Source organism: Streptopelia decaocto, assembly GCF_964273445.1.
Source record: "Streptopelia decaocto genome assembly, chromosome: 26".
NCBI lineage: Eukaryota > Metazoa > Chordata > Aves > Columbiformes > Columbidae > Streptopelia > Streptopelia decaocto.
The window spans coordinates 2814959-2834578 of NC_138681.1; the positions used below are offsets into that span (position 1 = coordinate 2814959).

Here is a 19620-nt window from a genome sequence, read left to right on the forward strand (position 1 = left end):
ACCAGGGACAGACACACAGCTGCAGGCAACACAGACATGGGCAGGGAGAGGGAGATGGACCAGAAAAGCTGGGGAGGGGATTCAGGACCCCCCTGCCATCCCCTGCAGTGCAGACACATTTCCCAGTGCAAGCCCTGGTCTCCTCTCCTCCCCAGCAGACCCTCTGCCCCAAAGCCATGGGGTCCAGGTCACGAGTCTCCACCGCAGCAGCTGGACCTCCAGGTGAAGGGTTCCTGCAACATGGTACACAAAAAAGGTGCTAAAAGTACTTGCTCTCCAGTGTCATTATGTGAGTGGCAGCAGCACAGCCGGGTCAGGAGAAGGTTCCACAGCATGCCCGTCTGCCTTTCTGTCCTTGCTTTATTTTCTGGTAGCACTGCAGTGTCCTTCCCTGTTTCTCCACCTGTCCCTGGTGCTCTTGCTCTCTGGGGTTGGGGTGCGGAAGTGGGTCAGTTTCTGTTCTGAATCCAGTTCAGTGGATCTTGCCCTAGAGGTGTGTTCATGGAAACCAGATGCCCAAGCTGCATTTTAAATGGTGATGAACAGTTTCTCTCAGATAGTAGAAAGAGAAAATGAGCTGAAACACCCCTCTATCAGGGAGGGGGTGTTCCATGAGAAACAGCATGTTTATTTTCCCAGAGAACTCTCCCCTAACTAGTCACTGTCCTTTCCTCCTATGACAGGTCCTCATGCCCACAGGCAGCCAATGTCCAACAGCAGCTCCATCACCCAGTTCCTCCTCCTGCCGTTCACAGACACACGGGAGCTGCAGCTCTTGCACTTCTGGCTCTTCCTGGGCATCTACCTGGCTGCCCTCCTGGGCAACGGCCTCATCATCACCACCATAGCCTGGGACCAGCACCTGCACACCCCCATGTACTTCTTCCTGCTCAACCTCGCCCTCATCGACCTGGGCTCCATCTCCACCATTGTCCCCAAATCCATGGCCAATTCCCTCTGGGACACCAGGGCCATTTCATACTCAGGATGTGCTGCACAACTCTTTTTTTTCTTTTTCTTTGCTACAGCAGAGTTGTGTCTCCTCACCGTCATGTCGTACGACCGCTACGTTGCCATCTGCAAACCCCTGCACTACGGGACCCTCCTGGGCAGCAGAGCTTGTGTCCACATGGCAGCAGCTGCCTGGGCCACTGGGTTTCTCAATGCTCTGCTGCACACGGCCAATACATTTTCAATGCCCCTGTGCAAGGGCAATGCCCTGGGCCAGTTCTTCTGTGAAATCCCCCAGATCCTCAAGCTCTCCTGCTCACACTCCTACCTCAGGAAACTTGGTCTTATTGTGGTCAGTGCCTGCTTAGCATTTGGGTGTTTTGTGTTCATTGTGGTGTCCTATGTGCAGATCTTGAGGGCCGTGCTGAGGATCCCCTCTGAGCAGGGACGGCACAAAGCCTTTTCCACCTGCCTCCCTCACCTGGCCGTGGTCTCCCTGTTCCTCAGCACTGCCCTGTTTGCCCACCTGAAGCCCCCGTCCATCTCTTCTCCATCCGTGGACCTGGTGGTGTCTGTTCTGTACTCGGTGGTGCCTCCAGCAGTGAACCCCCTCATCTACAGCATGAGGAACCAGGAGCTCAAGGATGCCCTGAGGAAACTCATATCCTAGTATTTTCTGAAGCAATAAATTGCTCATCTGCTTCTACATAGGAGTTTTAATGTAGCTAATTTCAGGCTCAAGCTGTCATCTGGATTTTCTGTTTTTATTTGTTGTTTTCTTATTGCGATGATGTTTTCAGCCCCTTTCTAATCCTCTGTCTGCTTTTCTTTTATAGCCACTGGCTGTTTAAATGAGGAACAGTACACTTCTTGTCTCTAAACAAAATAAAGATTCCAGTAGTGACTTGTTTTTCGCTATGTCCTTCCTGCAAGACCTTTTTGCATGTTCAGGGACAGTTCCTGTGATGGGTTAAGGGTAAAATAGTCCACCATGGCAGCCCTGTCAGGAAGCAGCAGCACTTGTTCTTCCAGAGCTGTTCTGGTTGCACTCCCCACTCTCCTTCTCATCCCTGGTGTTGGTGCAAGGCCTGAGTGCTCTGGCAGCTTGGTCACCGTCCTGCTGTGTGTCAGTGCTGTGGGCGCAGGCAGGGACCGGCAATGGGTGCTTGTGTCACAGAGCTGGCTTCCATAACAGTACTTTTATAAAGAAATGTGATTTTCTTAGGGCAGTGCCTGAAGGCTTAGATAGTCTTCAAGTTTCTCTCAAGAACATGCACAAGAAAGCGGCCACAGATGAAAACACCATTGTGCAGATAAACAGTGTGTGTGTGCAGGGCTGGCACACAGCAGTGTCCTCTCACAGCCAGGCTCCTGCCAGAGACCTGCAGGACCAGCAGAGCAGGGGCTGGGCTGTGCCCCTGTGCACTGGACACCCCATGGAAGGAGCCCCAGGTCAGTCACCATGGACTGATCCCTCACAACCACCATTTCCAGCACTGGCCTCTCACCCCAGCTCAGAGGTCTTTGTCCCTCCATGGAATTACACTCAATGAGTAGGTCAGAGGTTCATGTTCACATTGTACAGATGAGATGTGAGCATGTACATCATGTATATGAAGTAAGATGAACATGAGTGAGCACAAACATCGTTAGCTATTCCTTTTTGTTCCATGAAGGCCATTGAGACAGACAGTTCATTGAGGTCACATCATGTTGGGACTAATATCCCATAGGAAACCACCAGAATGCAGCACTGGGATGTGCTTCCTTGAACCAATGTCCACTCCTAATGATGAAGGACATTAAAGACAAATGCAGAACAGGGCGACACACCATGGGGCTGAGGTGCCCTGGGAATAGGAACAGGAGCCCAGAGAGACACTGTGACTCCTGCCTCTGTGTATATAAGGGAAACTGTGTGTCCCTGAATATCTCACTGTGTTTTAAGAGTGCACAGGGCCAGCTCAGATGTGGACACCTGACAGAACCCTGATATTTGTGTGTGACTCCAAAGACAAACCCCAGTGGCACAGTGAGATTCATCGCAGCTCCCTTGGACAGGCGCATTGCAAGTGTCCCTATTTGCTACCTCTCCTTTGCCATCCCCATCACACGCTGTTCTACACAGCCCTACACCTGCCCCTCTTTCCCTGTGGGAAATTCTGGATTGTGGTCTCAGAAGTGCAGAGTGATCAGAGAGGTTCAGAGGTCCCTCAGAAAGGCAGACGTCAAACCCATCTTCAGGAATGGCAGGAAGGAGAACTGGGAGAATGACAGGATGCTCAGCCTACGTCTGTCCCCGGGAGGGTGACGGGCCACATTCTGCTGCAGGCATCTCCAGGCAGTTGAAGGACAAGGAAGGAATTGCTGAACCCAAATGGGCAGAGGAAAGAAAGGCATGTTGAGTCCATGGAGTTTTGCAAGGCCCCAGACATGGTCTCCTGTGGTGCCTTAGAGCAGATTGGTGAGATCTGGGATGCAGATGTGGATGTTATGATCAGTGGGCAGTTGGCAGCATGACCAAACCCAAACATCATTAGTGGTACAAAGTCCTGTGTTCAGCCGGTTTCTTGTGGCATCCATCAGTGATGAGTACTTGGGCCAACACTGCCCAATGACTTTATTCTGCCTCTTCATTATGTCATGGAGCACATTTTCAGCTCCTTTGTGGAGGATGCAAAGCTGGGCAGAGGCCTAGAACAACCTCACCTGGTGCACCCTGCCTTGAGCAGGAGAGGGAGACAAGATGATGTTCAGGGCTCTTTTCACACCTGAGTTATTCTATGGTTCAATGAATCTTTACCTTGGAGAGGTGTTTGAAGACAGAAGATGTAGTCCTTACCAGTTAAAAGAATGAATCCTGCCTGCAATCGCTAACCTAATATATGTATATCCTCTCAGTTTTGGTCAGTCTGCTGCTCTAACAAAGATAAAAGTGACGTTTAAAACACCTAATCAGAACCTGCAAAGAACACTGTCCTTGCAGCGCAGACACTCTGGAGCCTGCACAATTAGCTGAGTCTTTTTTCAACATCTGTCTCAAGACTGTGACATAAGGTGTCCTTTAGCTGAGCTTTGCTCCTTTTACGCTCATTATTATACTAAAACACACATCCCCAGGATGTGAGCCCCAGGCTCAGCCCAGGACCCTCTCTCAACGAGCATGTGTAGTGGTAAAATGATTATGTAACCAATATGCCAATGTGTGAACACTTGGCTCTTTAGGACTGCCGGGAGGGTCTGAATGTAGGGATAAGATTTGTATATAATAGAGGTTCCTTCTCTATCTGTTGTGCTGGATTCATTCCAGCATCCAGACTTGCACAACTCTGCAATAAACAAGATCTCATCTCTGGGTGTGGGATTGGCTTTGCACCTCAGGTAGCAAATTCACCATGAGCAAGCAGGAAGAAGGAAAACAACAAGAAATAAAAGAGGTAGGAGAGGACATAGAAAAGGTTTCAACATTTCACACTCCTGTCAAGAATGTTTCTCCTCTCAGATCTTTAGTAGGAAATAGATTTGATCAGTTGGATAAAACAACCATAGTTTTATCTAGTCAGGTCATGGCCCATAAGGAAGGGGATGGATGGGTGTGGGATTATGGTGTCAGTTGAGTCTCCGAAACTCATAATTGAGTGGAAAGACTTTGGCTGTGCAGGGGACAGTGGGGTCAGTTCTGTGTCTGGAGGTGACAGCCCAGCAGCAGGGACATGGCTGAGAAAGAACCTCTGCCCAAGGGCCCACAGGTCTTACCCAGGAAGAGAGACGGGTTGTCATGTCCATCCCACCTGAGAACATGACGGGACATCGGCAGGGACATTGTCGTGTCTGTCAGAGAAGCTGAAAGAACAGCAGCACTCATGGGATTTAGAAGATCATGGCGAGGTGACTTCTCTCTGGTCAGGTAAAAGACCACAAGAAGCCTGACGGGCTGGGTTCCCTGCATGAAGGGCAGTTTATGAGATGGTCGAGCTTTTCTTGATAGTGGGAAGAAGCAGGAAAGAGAAAAAAAAGTCTACTTGGAAGGTGAGGAATGGATATCAGGAGGGAGAAATGTCGCTGGAAGGGCAGTGCTGTGGGGCAAGAGGTGACCCAGAGGGAGCTGGATCAGCCCATGGTTTGTGTGCCAAAGAGCAGCCAGTGAGGGTGCAGACACAGCAGTGAAGGTGCAGAAATGCTGGGGTGAGAGCAGGTGGGGAAGCGAGATGGGTGTCTGCAGCCTGCAGGGAAAGAGGGGCAGGGGTAGCACCGTGTAGAACAGCCTGTGGTGGAGATGGCAAAGGGCGCTGTAAGGCTGGAAGGGACCCACAGAACCCAGGTCTGTGTCCCTTTGGCCATGGCAGTTGTCTCTGCCACTGAGGCCCAGGAGAAGACATGTTGTCCTCATGGCACTGGGGCCTCGGTGCCTCCTTGCAGCCCCATGGGGAAGCTGGAAGTTGTTGTCCCAGTGTTGTCCTTCCCTGGGCCTTGCACACCCACATCCCACGGTCCCAGGAAGAGCCCTGAGCCGTGTGTGAGGGACAGGATCCCCCTTTCTCATTGCCTGGAGGTCATGGCTCCTCCTTTCTGCTTCAGAAAGAAAACCAAGGGGTTTCTGAGCATCAGAGCTGAAGGAAAGACTCAAAGGAGACCTCATGGTGGCTACAGCTTCCTCACAAGGGGAGAAGGAAGGGAAGTTTTTGATCTCTTCTCACTGGTGACCAATGAGAGAACCCAAGGGAACGGAACAAATATGTGCCATGGGAGGGTCTGTTGCACATGAGGAAAAGGTTCTTCACACAGAGGTGCTGGACACTGGAACAGGCTCCCCAGGGAGGTGTCACGGCCCCAACCTGACAGTGATCAAGAAGAGACTGGACAACGTCCTCAGACACACGGGGTGACCTGTGGGGTGTCCTGTGCAGGGACAGGAGTTGGACTCCATGATCCTTGTGGGTCCTTCCAACTCAGGACATTCTATGATTCTATGAAACACTAGGTCAGAAGTCCATGTTTTCATTGTGCAGATGAGATGTAAACATACACAGCATGTGCACGTCCATTGTGTGCATGTGGTGAGATGAATCCAAGGGACCACAAATGCTGTCAGCTATTCCTTGGGGTGCCATAAAGGTCAGTGGGATAGAGATGGTGTTCAGGGGTCTCTACCAACCTGTGTTATTGTAGGATTCCATGAATCTTTTCCTTGGAGAGCTCTTTCACATCAGAATAGACAGAGGAATGAGAACAAAAAATCAGAGGCAGAAGCAGAGATATAAAATGCCCCAGAGTAAATACAGCAGCTCCTCTGAGGAACGTTTCTCCACTCAAACCCTTGATAGGAAATCTATCGGATACATTTGATGAAAGCAGCTCAGTTTGATCTGCTCACACACTGGACCACAAGGAGGGTGATGGTGGGTAGGATGCCATGTGGTCACTTGTGTCTCAGGAGCTCATAGTCCAGTAGGAACCAATGGGTGTGGAGGGCACTGTGAGGTCACTTCTGCCTCTGCAGGGGATTGGCCAACAGCAGGAACATGGCTGGGAAAGGACTGTGAGGTCACACACATGAGACGAGCAATCAGGCCCAATCAGCATGGCTGGATGAAAGGCAGGTCCTGCTTGACCAGCCTGATCTCCTTCTGTGACAAGGTGAGCGCTGAGCAGATGAGGGAAAGTCTGTCGTGGGGAGTGAATCCGCCACACGGGCTGTGGGTGTTGTGTCCTTAGACTGCAGTAAAGCCTGTGACACTGTGTCCCACAGCATCTCCTGGAGAAGCTGCAGCTCGTGGCCTGGATGGTGTGTCTGCGATGGGTAAAGAACTGGCTGGAAGGCATTTTAGAGCCATTTGTCCCCTTCCTGTTCACATGGGCATCCCATGAATGCATCACTGCTCTACCCCAGTGTAGACAGGCACAAGGCCTTCTCCTCCTGGACCTCTTGCCTCACCAATGCCACTGGTTTCTACAGCAGCCTCATCCTGGACTGTGGGATGCCCAGAACAGGCCTCCCAAGACAGTTTGACAAAGCCTTTTTTCTACACCTTCCCCACATCCCTGCTCAATCCCCTCATGTACAGTTCAAGGACCAGAAAGGTTGGGTGCAAGTGGAGCATTGAGAAAAATGGTCAGGAAAGCTTTGAGGTGCACAGAGAGCCCATCAACATGTTGTCAAGCTGCTCTCTCTGAACAGGCCTAGAAGACCAGCACAGCATTTGCTGTGTCCCAGAAACTCACCTGGAAGGTTGGGATATGGAGAAAAGGTTTGGTCTGGGAAGGGACAGACAGGGGCTGGTGGAACTGGCTGGTGTGACCGTGAGACGTCTCCCAAACACCTCAGAACAGTCCTGGCTCTCAGGGAGGCTGCATGGTCCTCTGAGAAAGAAAATAGAAAAAATGACTTATCATAGAATCGTAGAATAATTGTGGCTGGAAGAGACCCTCAAGATCATTGAGTCCAACCATAACCTAAATCTGGCACTAAACCCTGTCCCTAAGAGCCCCATCTATCTGTGTTTTAAACACCTTCAGTGATGGGGACTCCACAACCTCACTGGGCAGTCTGCTCCATTGCTTCAAAACCCTTTCCCTGAAGAATCTTTTCCTCATATCCAATCTAAACCTCCCCGTGTGCAACTTGAGGCCATTTCCTCTTGTCCGATCACTTGCTACTTGGGAGAAGAGACCAACACCCTCCATGATAAAACCTCCTTTCAGGCAGCTGTAGAGAGTAATAAGGTCTCCCCTCAGCCTCCTGTTCTCAAGTCTGAACAGTCCCAGCTCCCTCAACCGCTCCTCGTCAGACTGGTGCTCCAGACCCTTCACCAGCCTTGTCACCCTCCTCTGAACTCTCTCCAGCACCTCAATGTCTTCCTTGCCATGAGGGGCCTAAAACTGCCCCCAGGATTCAAGGTGCAGCCTCACCAGTGCCCAGTACAAAGGGATGATCACTTCTCTAGTCCTGCTAAAGCTCTGATTGAATCAAGGCTTGAACACCTTGGTGTGACCAGTTGGTGACAGGTTGGACTGCAGACTCCTGAGCTCCCTTCAACCTCAGTTCTCTCTTGATCCCATTGTGATGTTGGGCTCTGTTTCAGACTGGAGCAGAGCAGGCGATGATGGGGCAGGATCCACCTGTGCTGTAGGTGACCATCTAAACCAACATCTCAGCCCGTGAACCAGCCAACACCTCAGTGTGACTCGCTCTGGGCAACGTGTGAGGAGTCCTGGGCAGGGAAGGTTCAGAGGGCATGGGGCGCTGTGCAAGACACAACATGATCTTGGCTTCATGCCTGCAGGCCCAGCAGATGTCAGATGATGTCAATGACAGTTAAAATAAGAAGAACTGAAGACAAAGATCCAAAGCAGAGGAAGGTGTCAACTAACTTCCTTCCTTTCTTTCTTTCTTTCCTTCTTTCTTTTCTTTCTTTCTTTCTTTTCTTTCTTTCTTTCTTTCTTTCTTTCTTTCTTTCTTTCTTTCTTTCTTTCTTTCTTTCTTTCTTTCTTTCTTTCTTTCTTTCTTTCTTTCTTTCTTTCTTTCTTTCCTTTCTTTCTTTCTTTCTTTCTTTCTTTCTTTCTTTCTTTCTTTCTTTCTTTCTTTCTTTCTTTCTTTCTTTCTTTCTTTCTTTCTTTCTTTCTTTCTTTCTTTCTTTCTTTCTTTCTTTCTTTCTTTCTTTCTTTCTTTCTTTCTTTCTTTCTTTCCTTCCTTCCTTCCTTCCTTCCTTCCTTCCTTCCTTCCTTCCTTCCTTCCTTCCTTCCTTCCTTCCTTCCTTCCTTCCTTCCTTCCTTCCTTCCTTCCTTCCTTCCTTCCTTCCTTCCTTCCTTCCTTCCTTCCTTCTTTCCTTCCTTCTTTCCTTCTTTCCTTCTTTCCTTCTTTCCTTCTTTCCTTCTTTCTTTCCTTCTTTCTTTCCTTCTTTCTTTCTTTCGTTCTTTCTTTCGTTCTTTCTTTCGTTCTTTCTTTCTTCTTTCTTTCTTCTTTCTTTCTTCTTTCTTTCTCTTTCTTTCTATTCATGTATGTATTTACATATTTATTGATGTATTTATGTATTTATTTATGTATTTATGTATTTATTGATGTATTTATGTATTTATTTACTTATTTGTTTGTTTATTTATTTATTTATTTATTTAAAAGTCTTTGTAGGGGAGTCTCTTTTCTTTGGAAAAGAAAGAGCTCTCCAGAATTGGGCATGGATTTAGGACACAAATGTCTTCAGCTCCAGGGACACAAACACCTGGTGCCAGTGTAGATGCCCCGGGAACCCCTGCCCAGGCTCCACCTGCACTGCAAGGTGCTCTGGTCTCCCCAGGTCCTGTGTGACAGATGCCAATCCCAGGCCAGCACCTCAGGTACACTGGGCCCTAAAATGGCACTGGCTGTTTATGGTGAGACAGCTGATGACTGATGTACTAAGGGTAGGAGAAGAAATATTGGTCTTCCCCTGTACTTCTGTTACCAACACTCTGTTATTTCATCTCCCTCGTCATTCAGAAGTCCCACCTCTCCTGATTAAATGTCCCTGTCCAAGGACAACTTTCCAGCACTGTCTGGACGTTTGCCCTTCCCAGTGCTCTCAGGTTCATCCTCCACTTGCTCTTTGGTCATTCAGTTCCTCTCAACTCTCTGGTTTCTGCTTTGAGCTTCAGGGAGTTACAAACTTGCCCCATTCTTCAGAGCTCTAATTAACATGGCAGTCAACACGTTCATTGTGTTTATTTCTGTCCTCTCCTATCTCTCTGTCTAAACCAGTTCTTGTGTGGGTGTCCCTTGTGGATGCTGGACCTCATCAGATCCAGCTTACACACACAGCTGAGGAGAGTGTTTTGCTGTTTATTGAACTGTGCAGTGTTTGCACAGGAGAGCAGGTGGAGCCGGTGCACAGGAGCTGCAGCATCTCCTGCAGAGCTCATGGAGAAGTCTGATGGAGGAAAAGTGATGCAATCTCTGGTGGCCAATGAGGGAACCGGCAGACTGGAGTGGGGGTGAGGAGCCAGGTTGTCCATACAGTGTCCAGCCTCAAGGGACTGTTCTCCTGCCTGTCCAGATGTCTCCAGGAGACCCTCTGGATCAATGTCCAGTGTAGAATGCTGCTGTCACTTCTTCTATACACTGGAAAATGACAGAAAATACCCTTGAAATAATAAACCTCCTTCATTAAATCTTCTTTGAAATCTTCATCATCAAGTGTCCCTCTGAAACCTCTCCAGTTAGTTCTACAAGTCTTGAAGATTTGAATGAAATTACAGAAAGAAACATTGCTCATTAGGGCTTTCTGTGTTTTAATGAGCCCCATGGTGTATTTGGTGCTGAGTCCATGAACCTCAGATACCAAGCACAGACTGAAGAATCTGCTCAAGAAGTCCAAGTCAGAAGCAAACTCCAAACTACCTTGAAGCATTAATGGGCCCCACTGAGGGCTGTTCCTGACAAAGCCTCCCCAGGGACTCGTTAGAGCAGATAATTGGAGGCTGTGATTGCATCAGGCAAAGGCAAAGTGCAGCAGCTACGATGCTGAGAAAGCCCTTGGTTTGTCTGATGAAGGACAATGGCCAAGCCTTGAGCCCCTGCCCCTGGGAAAGGAGATCCTGTCCCTCACGTGTGGCTCAGGGCTCTTCCTGGGGATGTGGGGAGTGCGATGCCCAGTGCAGGACAATGGTGTGACACTCCCTGGGGGTGCAAGGAGGCAATGGGTGCCATGGCCATGACAACCATGTGTCTCCTCTTAGGCCTGGCTGTCAGGGACATCAGCCATAGCCAAGGGGACAAAGACCTTGGCTCTTTCAGGGACATCCAGCCTTGCCAGTGCCCTTGGCCATGTCCACCACAGTCCATCCTGCACTGTCCCAGGCCTGTGGTTGTTTCCTCACAGGCTGCAGACACCCCATGCGCTTCCCCACCTTGTTCTCAGCCCAGTGTGTCCCCACCTGTGCCGCTGTCTCTCCATCCTCACCAGCTGTTCCTGGAAACACAAAGTCATGGCTGATCCAGGGTCCCTCTGAATGACCACAGCACTGTGCTCACTATGACATTTCTTGATCCTGAGCTCCACTCTGGACCTCCAGAGCTGCAGTTTCTAATGGTTTTATTTTCTCATGCTGTTTCCCTCCTCCCATCATCTTGGAAAGTGATTTTCAAGATTTCTGAATCTACTGCTGCCCTTTCTTGTCATGGTTTTACCACAGCCACCAACTAAGACCATAAGAGCTGCTCACATCCTGCTCCCAACCCCCCAAGTGGGCCAAGGGAGAGAACTGAAAGGGAAGAGAAAAGCTCATGGGCTAAGAAAATAAAATTAATAAGACAATTAAAAAAATAATAATACACTACTACATATATACTGATACTAAAATATACATAAAATAAAATGTATGATAGTGCAATCCTCCACATAACTCCAGTCACCTGGAACAGGCAGCCCAAAAGAAGGGAACACCCTGGTCCTGAACAGGTGATCCCAGCATGAGAAAGTAAAAATGAAAGAGGCAGAAAGGCCCAAGGGGCAACTGAAAAACAGCAAAACATCATCAAACTGAACTAACACTGCACTAATGGAACTTCTGAACAGAACTAACAAAGGATCCAGAAAGCCTGAACTAACTAGCTGGAGAAGGCATCTCCAGCTTTATATTGAGCATGACATTAATGGTAGGGAACAGCTCATTGATCGACCTGTCTGACTCCACCACTTCCCTGGGCAGCCTGTTCCAATATCCCACAACCCACAATCAAACCTGTGCTCTGGACCCTTCCCCAGCTCCGTTCTCTTCTCTGAACTCACTCCAGCGCCTCAAGGGCTTTCCACCAACTGCATCTGACTCCTTTCACTACAACTCTTCAGGCCCAGATATCCAGCCAATTTTTTACCCAGCAGGAGTACACCTGGTCAAGCCATAAGCAGCCAATATTTTTATTTTATTATTTTGTTTCATTTTATTTATAAATAAATACGGTATTTAAAATGTGTATATACCTCTATAAATGTGTATTTGTATACATTTTATATAGATATGTATAAAACCAGAGAAATTAAATATACATAACCATTATAACGTACATATAAAATGGATAACACCTTCTCCAATAAGACATAATGGAATGAAGAAGTAGATTTTAATGAGAGTAGAAAGAAAAGTGCAAGGATGGGTCCACATTCCCCACTTCATCAGAAGCAGAAGCACCCACAGATGTGTGGGGTGGAGGAACTTCCAGAAGGTGGGGAGGACACAGGCAAGTTGGATCATGCCCAAGGGCCAAGATCCCCCAAGGGGGCCACCAATGGACCCTCAGCGCAAATCCTTTAACATACAAAGAAAAGCCCAGTCCTGTGAGCTGGACTGGAAGGTCCCCACATCCAAGCCCAGCCCAGCAGGACGGGCCTTGCAGGATCACTGGGTCAGACTTTGAGCTCCTCTCGGTGCTGCGAGACACAGGGAAACTGTCTGTGAACATGGGAAACCAGGAGAAAATGCCAGCTTCAGAAAAACGTGTGCATGGGGACAGTATGGAAAAGACCCAAAGGAGATCTCAAAATAGACCACATGAAGCAGAGGAACTTGTCAATGAACCCTGAACCACAAATTGGATGTTGAGGTGCCAAACAGAGGCACCCCCCTGGTTGTGGGGGTCTTCCAGCCGCCTGTAAGGCCAACGGGGGGTGCAGGCTGATGACAAACAGGTTTCGTTGTGTGACAACCTCCCCCCATCCTTAGCAGAACAAAGACCTTGTTATGCCTTAAATGTCTGGGTTTTGTTGCTTTGGGAGGAAGAGATAGATGACACCCCGTCTTTCCCGAAGTTTTATGGTCATGGAGGCAGAAGATAAGGACAATTAACAGTGTTGCTGTGAAAGGCCTCATGGCCTAATGGGGATGATAGAGATGAACCATCTATCTGACAACCAACTACCAGAAGAAACCACGAGCCATCCGTAGAGACCCATGGAGACCATTGAGACCATAGAGACCCATAGGGACCGTAGAGACCCATAGAGACCATAGAGACTCATAGAGACCCATAGAGACCATAGAGACCATAGAGACCCATAGAGACCATAGAGACCCATAGAGACCCATAGAGACCATAGAGACCCACAGAGACCATAGAGACCCATAGAGACCCATAGACACCCATAGAGACCATAGAGACCCATAGAGACCCATGGAGACCATAGAGACCCATAGGGACCCATAGAGACCATAGAGACCATAGAGACCATAGAGACCCATAGGGACCCATAGAGACCCATAGGGACCCATAGAGACCATAGAGACCCATAGGGACCCATAGAGACCATAGAGACCATAGAGACCCATAGATACCCAGAGACACCCATAGAGACACACAGAGACCCATAGAGACCCATGAAGACCTATAGAGACCCATAGGGACCATAGAGACCCACAGAGACCATAGAGACCATAGAGACCCGTAGGGGCCATAGAGATCCATAGAGACCCATAGAGTCATCCCGGGACCAATGTACCCGTGGGGTGGTGATATCTGTGATATCTCTCTCCCTTTCTCTTTCTGATATCTTAGTTTTCCTCTTCTCTCTCTCTCTCTTCCTTCTTCTCTTTTCATCCCATCTGTTGAGTCAGGATTAACTCATCCCTCATCCCATCTGTTGGGACGGGACACGTTGTCCTTAGGCTCATAACCTGATTGAATGTTCCCAACTGCTCTGGTTGAGCGAGGGGAGAAGTCAGGAGTGCTGGGACCTGCCCTGGTCCACCCGAGCCACACCAGCCAAACCAGTGTGTACGTGTGTCATGGCAAGGGCTGGGGAAGCGGTGGTGGTGGATGTCAATGTCTGAACGCTGTAGGACCTGAGCAGGGTGCACACGGTGTGGAACAAGGGCTGGAGATGGTACTGGCGGGGATGGAGCTGCTTTTCCTCTTCACAACCCCTGCTGATGGTGCCCAGAACAGCTCTGACAACACTGATGTTGTAGCAGTTGCTGAGCAGCACTGGCACAGCCTCAAGGCCTTTGCTGTTTCTCACGCTGCCCTAACAGTGTGGAGGCTGGAGGTGACAAGAGGCTGGAGGGGACGAAGCCAGGAGAGCTGACCCCAACTGACCAAAGGGATATTCCACACCATATGACGTCATGGTCAGCAATAAAACTGAGGAGGCAGGTGGGTTCTTCAAAACATCCTTTGCTCAGAGACAGGCTGGGCATATGTATCTCCTGCTGTGAGTGATTACTTCTCCGCTTCTTAAACTTTTATCTTGACCCATGAGGTTTTCTTTCTTGCTTCTGCCCTTCCATTCCCTCCCACATCCCACTGGTGGGGTGTGAGCAAGTGATTGGGTGGGCGCTGCCACATGGGGTCACCCCAACATGTGCACAGAGCAAACAGGTTGTGCTGGTGAGGTCCCTGGGGTCTCAGTAGAGTCTTGTATCTGGGCAGGAACAACCCCAGGTTCCAGTCTAAGTTGGGGAATGACCTCTTAGAGAGCAGCGTAGGGGAAAGGGACCTGGGGGTCCTGGGGACAGCAGGGTGACCATGAGCCAGCACTGGGCCCTTGTGGCCAGGAAGCCAATGGGACCTGGGGTGGATTCAAAGCGGGGTCAGTAGGTCAGAGAGGTTCTCCTGCCCCTCTACTCTGCCCTTGAATAAAGGGTTTAATTCAGTTACTATCAGGATATACTTGGGGATCATATACATATATATATAATATATACAGCCATAGCACCCTGACAATGGCTGATCGGGGAAGCTAACCAGGGTCGGGCCCGGTTAGTACTTGGATGGGAGACCTTGTGGCCAGGAAGCCAATGGTACCTGGGGGGGATTAGAAGGGGATGGTCAGTAGGTCAGAGAGGTTCACCTGTCCCTCTACTCTGCCCTTGAAAAAAGGGTTTAGTTCAGATATTACCAGAATACACTTGAGGAACACACACACACATATATATATATATATATAATATATGCAGCCACATCACCCTGAGAACATCTCATCTCATCTGCTCTGGGAAGCTAAGCAGGGTCAGACCCGGTCAGTGCTTGGACGGGAGACCATATATATACACAGCCATAGCACCCTGAGCACACCCCATCTCGCCTGATCTGGGAAGCTACGCAGGGTTGGGCCCAGTCAGTGCTTGGATGGGAGACCGTAAAGACCGGTGGTATCTGGGGTGGATTAGAAGGGGGGTGGTCAGTAGGTCAGAGAGGTTCTCCTGCGCCTCTGCTCTGCCCTGGGGAGACCACACCTGGAATCTTGTGTCCAGTTGTGGTCCCTCAGTTCCAGCAGGACAGGGAACTGCTGGAGAGGGTCCAGCGCAGCCACCAAGATGCTGGAGGGAGTGGAGCATCTCCCGTGGGAGGAAAGGCTGAGGGAGCTGGGGCTCTGGAGCTGGACAAGAGGAGCCTGAGAGGGGACTCATTGCTGGGGATCAAGATGGAAAGGGGAGTGTCAGGAGGATGGAACCAGGCTCTGCTGGTGACAACCAATGGTAGGACAAGGGGCAGTGATGTTGCTCCTGGCTGAACGGCTGATAGGCCAGGACCTATCCTTATAGGGGCTGGTGAGGTCACTGTCAGTGTAACCAATGAGCACACAGCAGTGGCAGTAGGAGTAGCAATGCTCAGGTCACCGGTGACACCCCATGGCCATGGAGCTCGGTGCCGGACCGTCCATGTGCTGTCACAGGGTCCCCAGCAGGTACAGGAGCTGCCCGGCCCTGTGCCTGCGAGGCCGAAGGAGCAGCCCCTGCAGCCCTGGCTGCAGCCTTCGGGCTGGGGGTGTCTCGGGGGCACTGCAGGGATGTGCCCGGGCACGGCGCCAGGAGGAAACCACAGACTTCCTGCCCGCGCGCCGCGGGGGGAGCGCGGGGGCTGTGGTTTGTGCACCTGCAGGCTGCAGCTCTGATCCACCCGTGGGGAATAACGGCCCCTCGGTGACACGCTGACAGTCAGGGACACGTCTGAGCCTCTGGGCTGCACGTCTGCTGCCAGGACAGGGACGTGTCCCAGCTCCAGCTCCTGTGAGGGACCTTCCGCGGGCTCTCCAGGGAGCGGTGGGTGAGCCAGCGCTCCTGGGATGGGGCTCTGCCCTGGGCTAAGGCCCTTTCCCAGCTGCTGCTCCCTGCACAGTGGGCTCTGTCACAGGGGCTGTTTCCTTCCCTTCCTGACACAGCCCGGGTGCAGTCCCAGCCCCCTGGGTCTTATGGCACCGGGGTGACTGGACACTCTCACCTCGGGCTCTTGGATGTGCCTGTCGCAGCACATGCTCAGTGCTCCTGGTCCACACTCAGAGCTCAAGGGGTGAAAAACTGTTTCCCCCACTACAACCAGCCCTGTCCTGTGATGTTCTACCATTGAAGTGCTGTGACATCTGCAGCGGAGCCGTCCCTCATATATGGTCATGAACGGCGCTGGAGAAGTTCATTGGAGGACTGGGCCGTGTCGGAGGGGAGATAGCTCCCGATAATGTCTAAAAAGGTGCTGCTGCTTCGATTGGCTCCTCCTGTAACCGGGGGGCATCTGCAGAGATATATTGCCCTCCCGTCATCATTGGTCCCACGAGTCCCTGGAGCTGTGGCAGGGAGTGCGGCACAGAGGGCTGTGCCATCAGGGCAGGAGACTCAGGATGGGCACAGAGGGACTCGTGTCCCCTCAGACGCTGTGGCTGCTCCTCTGGGTACAGCTGTTCAGGGGTAAGTGCTGACTCATTGTCCCACCACCCAGGGCCAGCGGGTACCAGTGTGGTCATGGGTCTGGGAATGGAGTTCCTTTGCAGGTGCTGCCGACACAGGGGGCAGAAGGTTCTCAGATCCATGGAGCCTGTGCCTTTCCCTGTGCCCATCTGGGTGGGAGACAGTATCTCCTTTTCCGGGGCTCCAGTGTTCTGTGCCTGGCTGGATTCACAGCCCCCTGTCCTGGGGTACCTTTGGGGACCCCTTGTTCCCAGCACTCTGCCTCTGGACCAGTGGTGACCTCACTGGCGATGGCAGCACCCAGACATCCCCAGGGCACTGCCAACCTCTGGGCTGCCCCAGAGGGTTTGTGTGCTGCTCACTGCCCCTTGTTCAAAGGGAAACCTGACCCCACGAGGGCAGTTTGTGCCCCCCAGAGAGAGAGGACGGGGACATCTGCAGTAGAGACATGTCCTTCTGGGGGGCCTGGCCCAGGGCTGATGCCAGCGGAGAGGAGGGGAGGTGGGATCCTCTGGATCATCTCAGTGGGAACAGGGAAAGCCCTGGGGATGGGGTTGGTTTGGATGGTGCTTGAACAGGTGTTTTACAGGGGAAGCTGCAGCCCTGGGTACACAGGGCTGTTCAGGGGGTGCTGGGCTGGGGGCAGTGGGTGCCCAGTGCAGAGCTGGGCAGTGTGTGGGTGGGCATGGGTGGGGGGCAGGTGGATGAAGGGGTGGGAAGAGGTGCCTTGTGTGGTGGGATGGAGAGCCTGCAGGGGAGGGGGTTCCCACCCTGACACCCACAGTGCTGGGGCTTGGCGCTGATCTGACTGGTCCCGTGTCGGTGTTTGAAGGTGCTGTGGAGGTGAGGCTGGCGGACGGCGGCAGGCGCTGTGCTGGGAGAGTGGAGGTGAAACACCAGGGACAGTGGGGGACCGTGTGTGATGACTACTGGAGCATGAACGATGCAGCAGTGGTTTGTAAGCAGCTGGGCTGTGGGTCTGCTGTTGGAGCTCACCAGTACGGACACTTTGGGGCAGGATCTGGCCCCATTTGGATGGATGGTGTTGGCTGTAATGGCACCGAATCAGCCCTGTCTGACTGCAAACATGAAGGATGGGGTGAACATAACTGTGGTCATGATGAGGATGCTGGAGTGACGTGTTCAGGTAAGGGGTCAGCCTGCTCCCACCTTTGGGGCTGGGATGGTGGAAGGGACCCGGCTGTGCTCTCAGGAAGCAACAAACATGCTGGAGCAGGTCCCAGTGTGGCCAACCAGTCTGCTGAGCTGGGACTGTCATTGCTGGTGCAATCGGTCCTTGGGGAAAGCTGTGACAGCCCTGTGGACACAGGACCCTGTGCAGGCAGCGCTGACCAGCTGCCCAACCCCTTCTGCCTCACCACAGGGTTGTATGATTTGCTTTTTGGTGTTTTTTCCAGGATTTGTCCGTCTGGTGGACGGGAAGAGCCGCTGCTCAGGACGTGTGGAGATCCGTGATGGGGACCAGTGGAAAACTGTTTGTGGTTCCCGCTTTGGCCCCAAGGCTGCTGAGGTGGTCTGCAGGGAGCTGCAGTGCGGCGTGGCCCTGCCTGTGTCTGGAGGAGGTCACTTTGGAGAAGGGGCTGGTCCCGTGTGGGATGGAGAGCTGCAGTGTGTGGGGAATGAGTCCCTCCTGTCCTCCTGCCCCACGGGGTCCTCCAGGGACCAGGCCTGCCCCCAGATGAACAGCGCTGCTGTCAGCTGCACACGTGAGGACTCGGGGTGGGGTGCTGAACGCTGGGGTGAAACCCAGCCTGAGGAGGGGACAGTTTGGGATTGTGGAGACAGGGGAACCGGGGCATCTGTTCCCACGGGCTGGCAGAGACGTGACCCTCCTGGGGATCACAGACAAGGGCAGGGCTGGGCTGTTGCCCAAGGACAAAGGGAACAATAGGCTGGTAGGACTCGCTGGGATCAACATGTTGGTCCACAGAGGATACACAAAGGGCTGAGATGATGAGCTGGGAAGTACTCAGGGCGGACTGCGGCCCACGGGAGCTGGGGCCCTAGGAGAAGCAGCAGCGTGTGCTTGGGGATCCCTGGGGACAGGTCTCTTCCCAGGGCTCTGACTGGGGAGGAGTGGGTGCTCTAGGTGGGCCTGGGCCAGGGGCAGGTTGGAGGGTCTGCAAGGGTAGAAGGAAGTGCTGAAAGCTCTGGGGTCACAAATGACCCAGCAGGGCTGGAGCTGGTCACTCCAGCCTTGCACGGTCCATGGGGATAGAAGGGACCTCTGCAGCATACTGGGGACAGCCTGAAAGGGGAGGGGGCTATCACCCTGACACCCACAGTGCGGGGGCTTAATGCTGATCAGACTGGTCCTGTGTCAGTGTTTGAAGGTGCTGCGGAGGTGAGGCTGGCGGACGGTGGCAGGCGCTGTGCCGGGAGAGTGGAGGTGAAACACCAGGGACAGTGGGGGACCGTGTGTGGTGACTACTGGAGCATGAACGATGCAGCAGTGGTTTGTAAGCAGCTGGGCTGTGGGTCTGCTGTTGGAGCTCCTCAGTATGGACACTTTGGGGCAGGATCTGGCCCCATTTGGATGGATGATGTTGGCTGTAATGGCACCGAATCTGCCCTGTCTGACTGTAAACATGCAGGATGGGGTGAACATGACTGTGGTCACAGTGGCGATGCTGGAGTGACGTGTTCAGGTAAGGGGTCAGCTTGTTGCTCACCATTGGGGCTGGGATGGTGAAAGGGCCCTGGCTGTACCATAGGGAGCAACAAACATGCTGGATCCGAGCTCAGTGTGGCCAGTTGTGCTGCTGAGCTGGGACTGTCATTGCTGGTGTGACCAGTCCTTGGGGAAAGCTGTGACAGCCCTTAGGGGACAGGACCCCATACTGGCAGTGCTGACCAGCTACCCAATTCCTCCTGAATGCCCACAGCTCCCCACATTGACCCATGAAAAAGGGTCTTTGCCAGCACTTACTGACTCTCTTCTGTGCTGCTCTCACCCTCTGGGGCAGCTGAGGCCAGGGGGACATGCGGGTCTCCTGTCCC

At 51.9% G+C, this 19620-nt stretch overlaps 1 protein-coding gene across 1 annotated transcript; it reads left to right on the forward strand.

Annotated features, from left to right (window-relative positions):
* Nucleotides 1-706: 706 nt before the first annotated feature.
* LOC309450409 (olfactory receptor 14J1-like) lies at nucleotides 707-1621 on the forward strand (the record flags this gene model as incomplete). The annotated part of the gene is made up of 1 exon (XM_082073242.1): nucleotides 707-1621. The coding sequence occupies one exon, from the start codon at nucleotides 707-709 to the stop codon at nucleotides 1619-1621; it is 915 nt and encodes a 304-aa protein (XP_081929368.1).
* Nucleotides 1622-19620: the final 17999 nt, after the last annotated feature.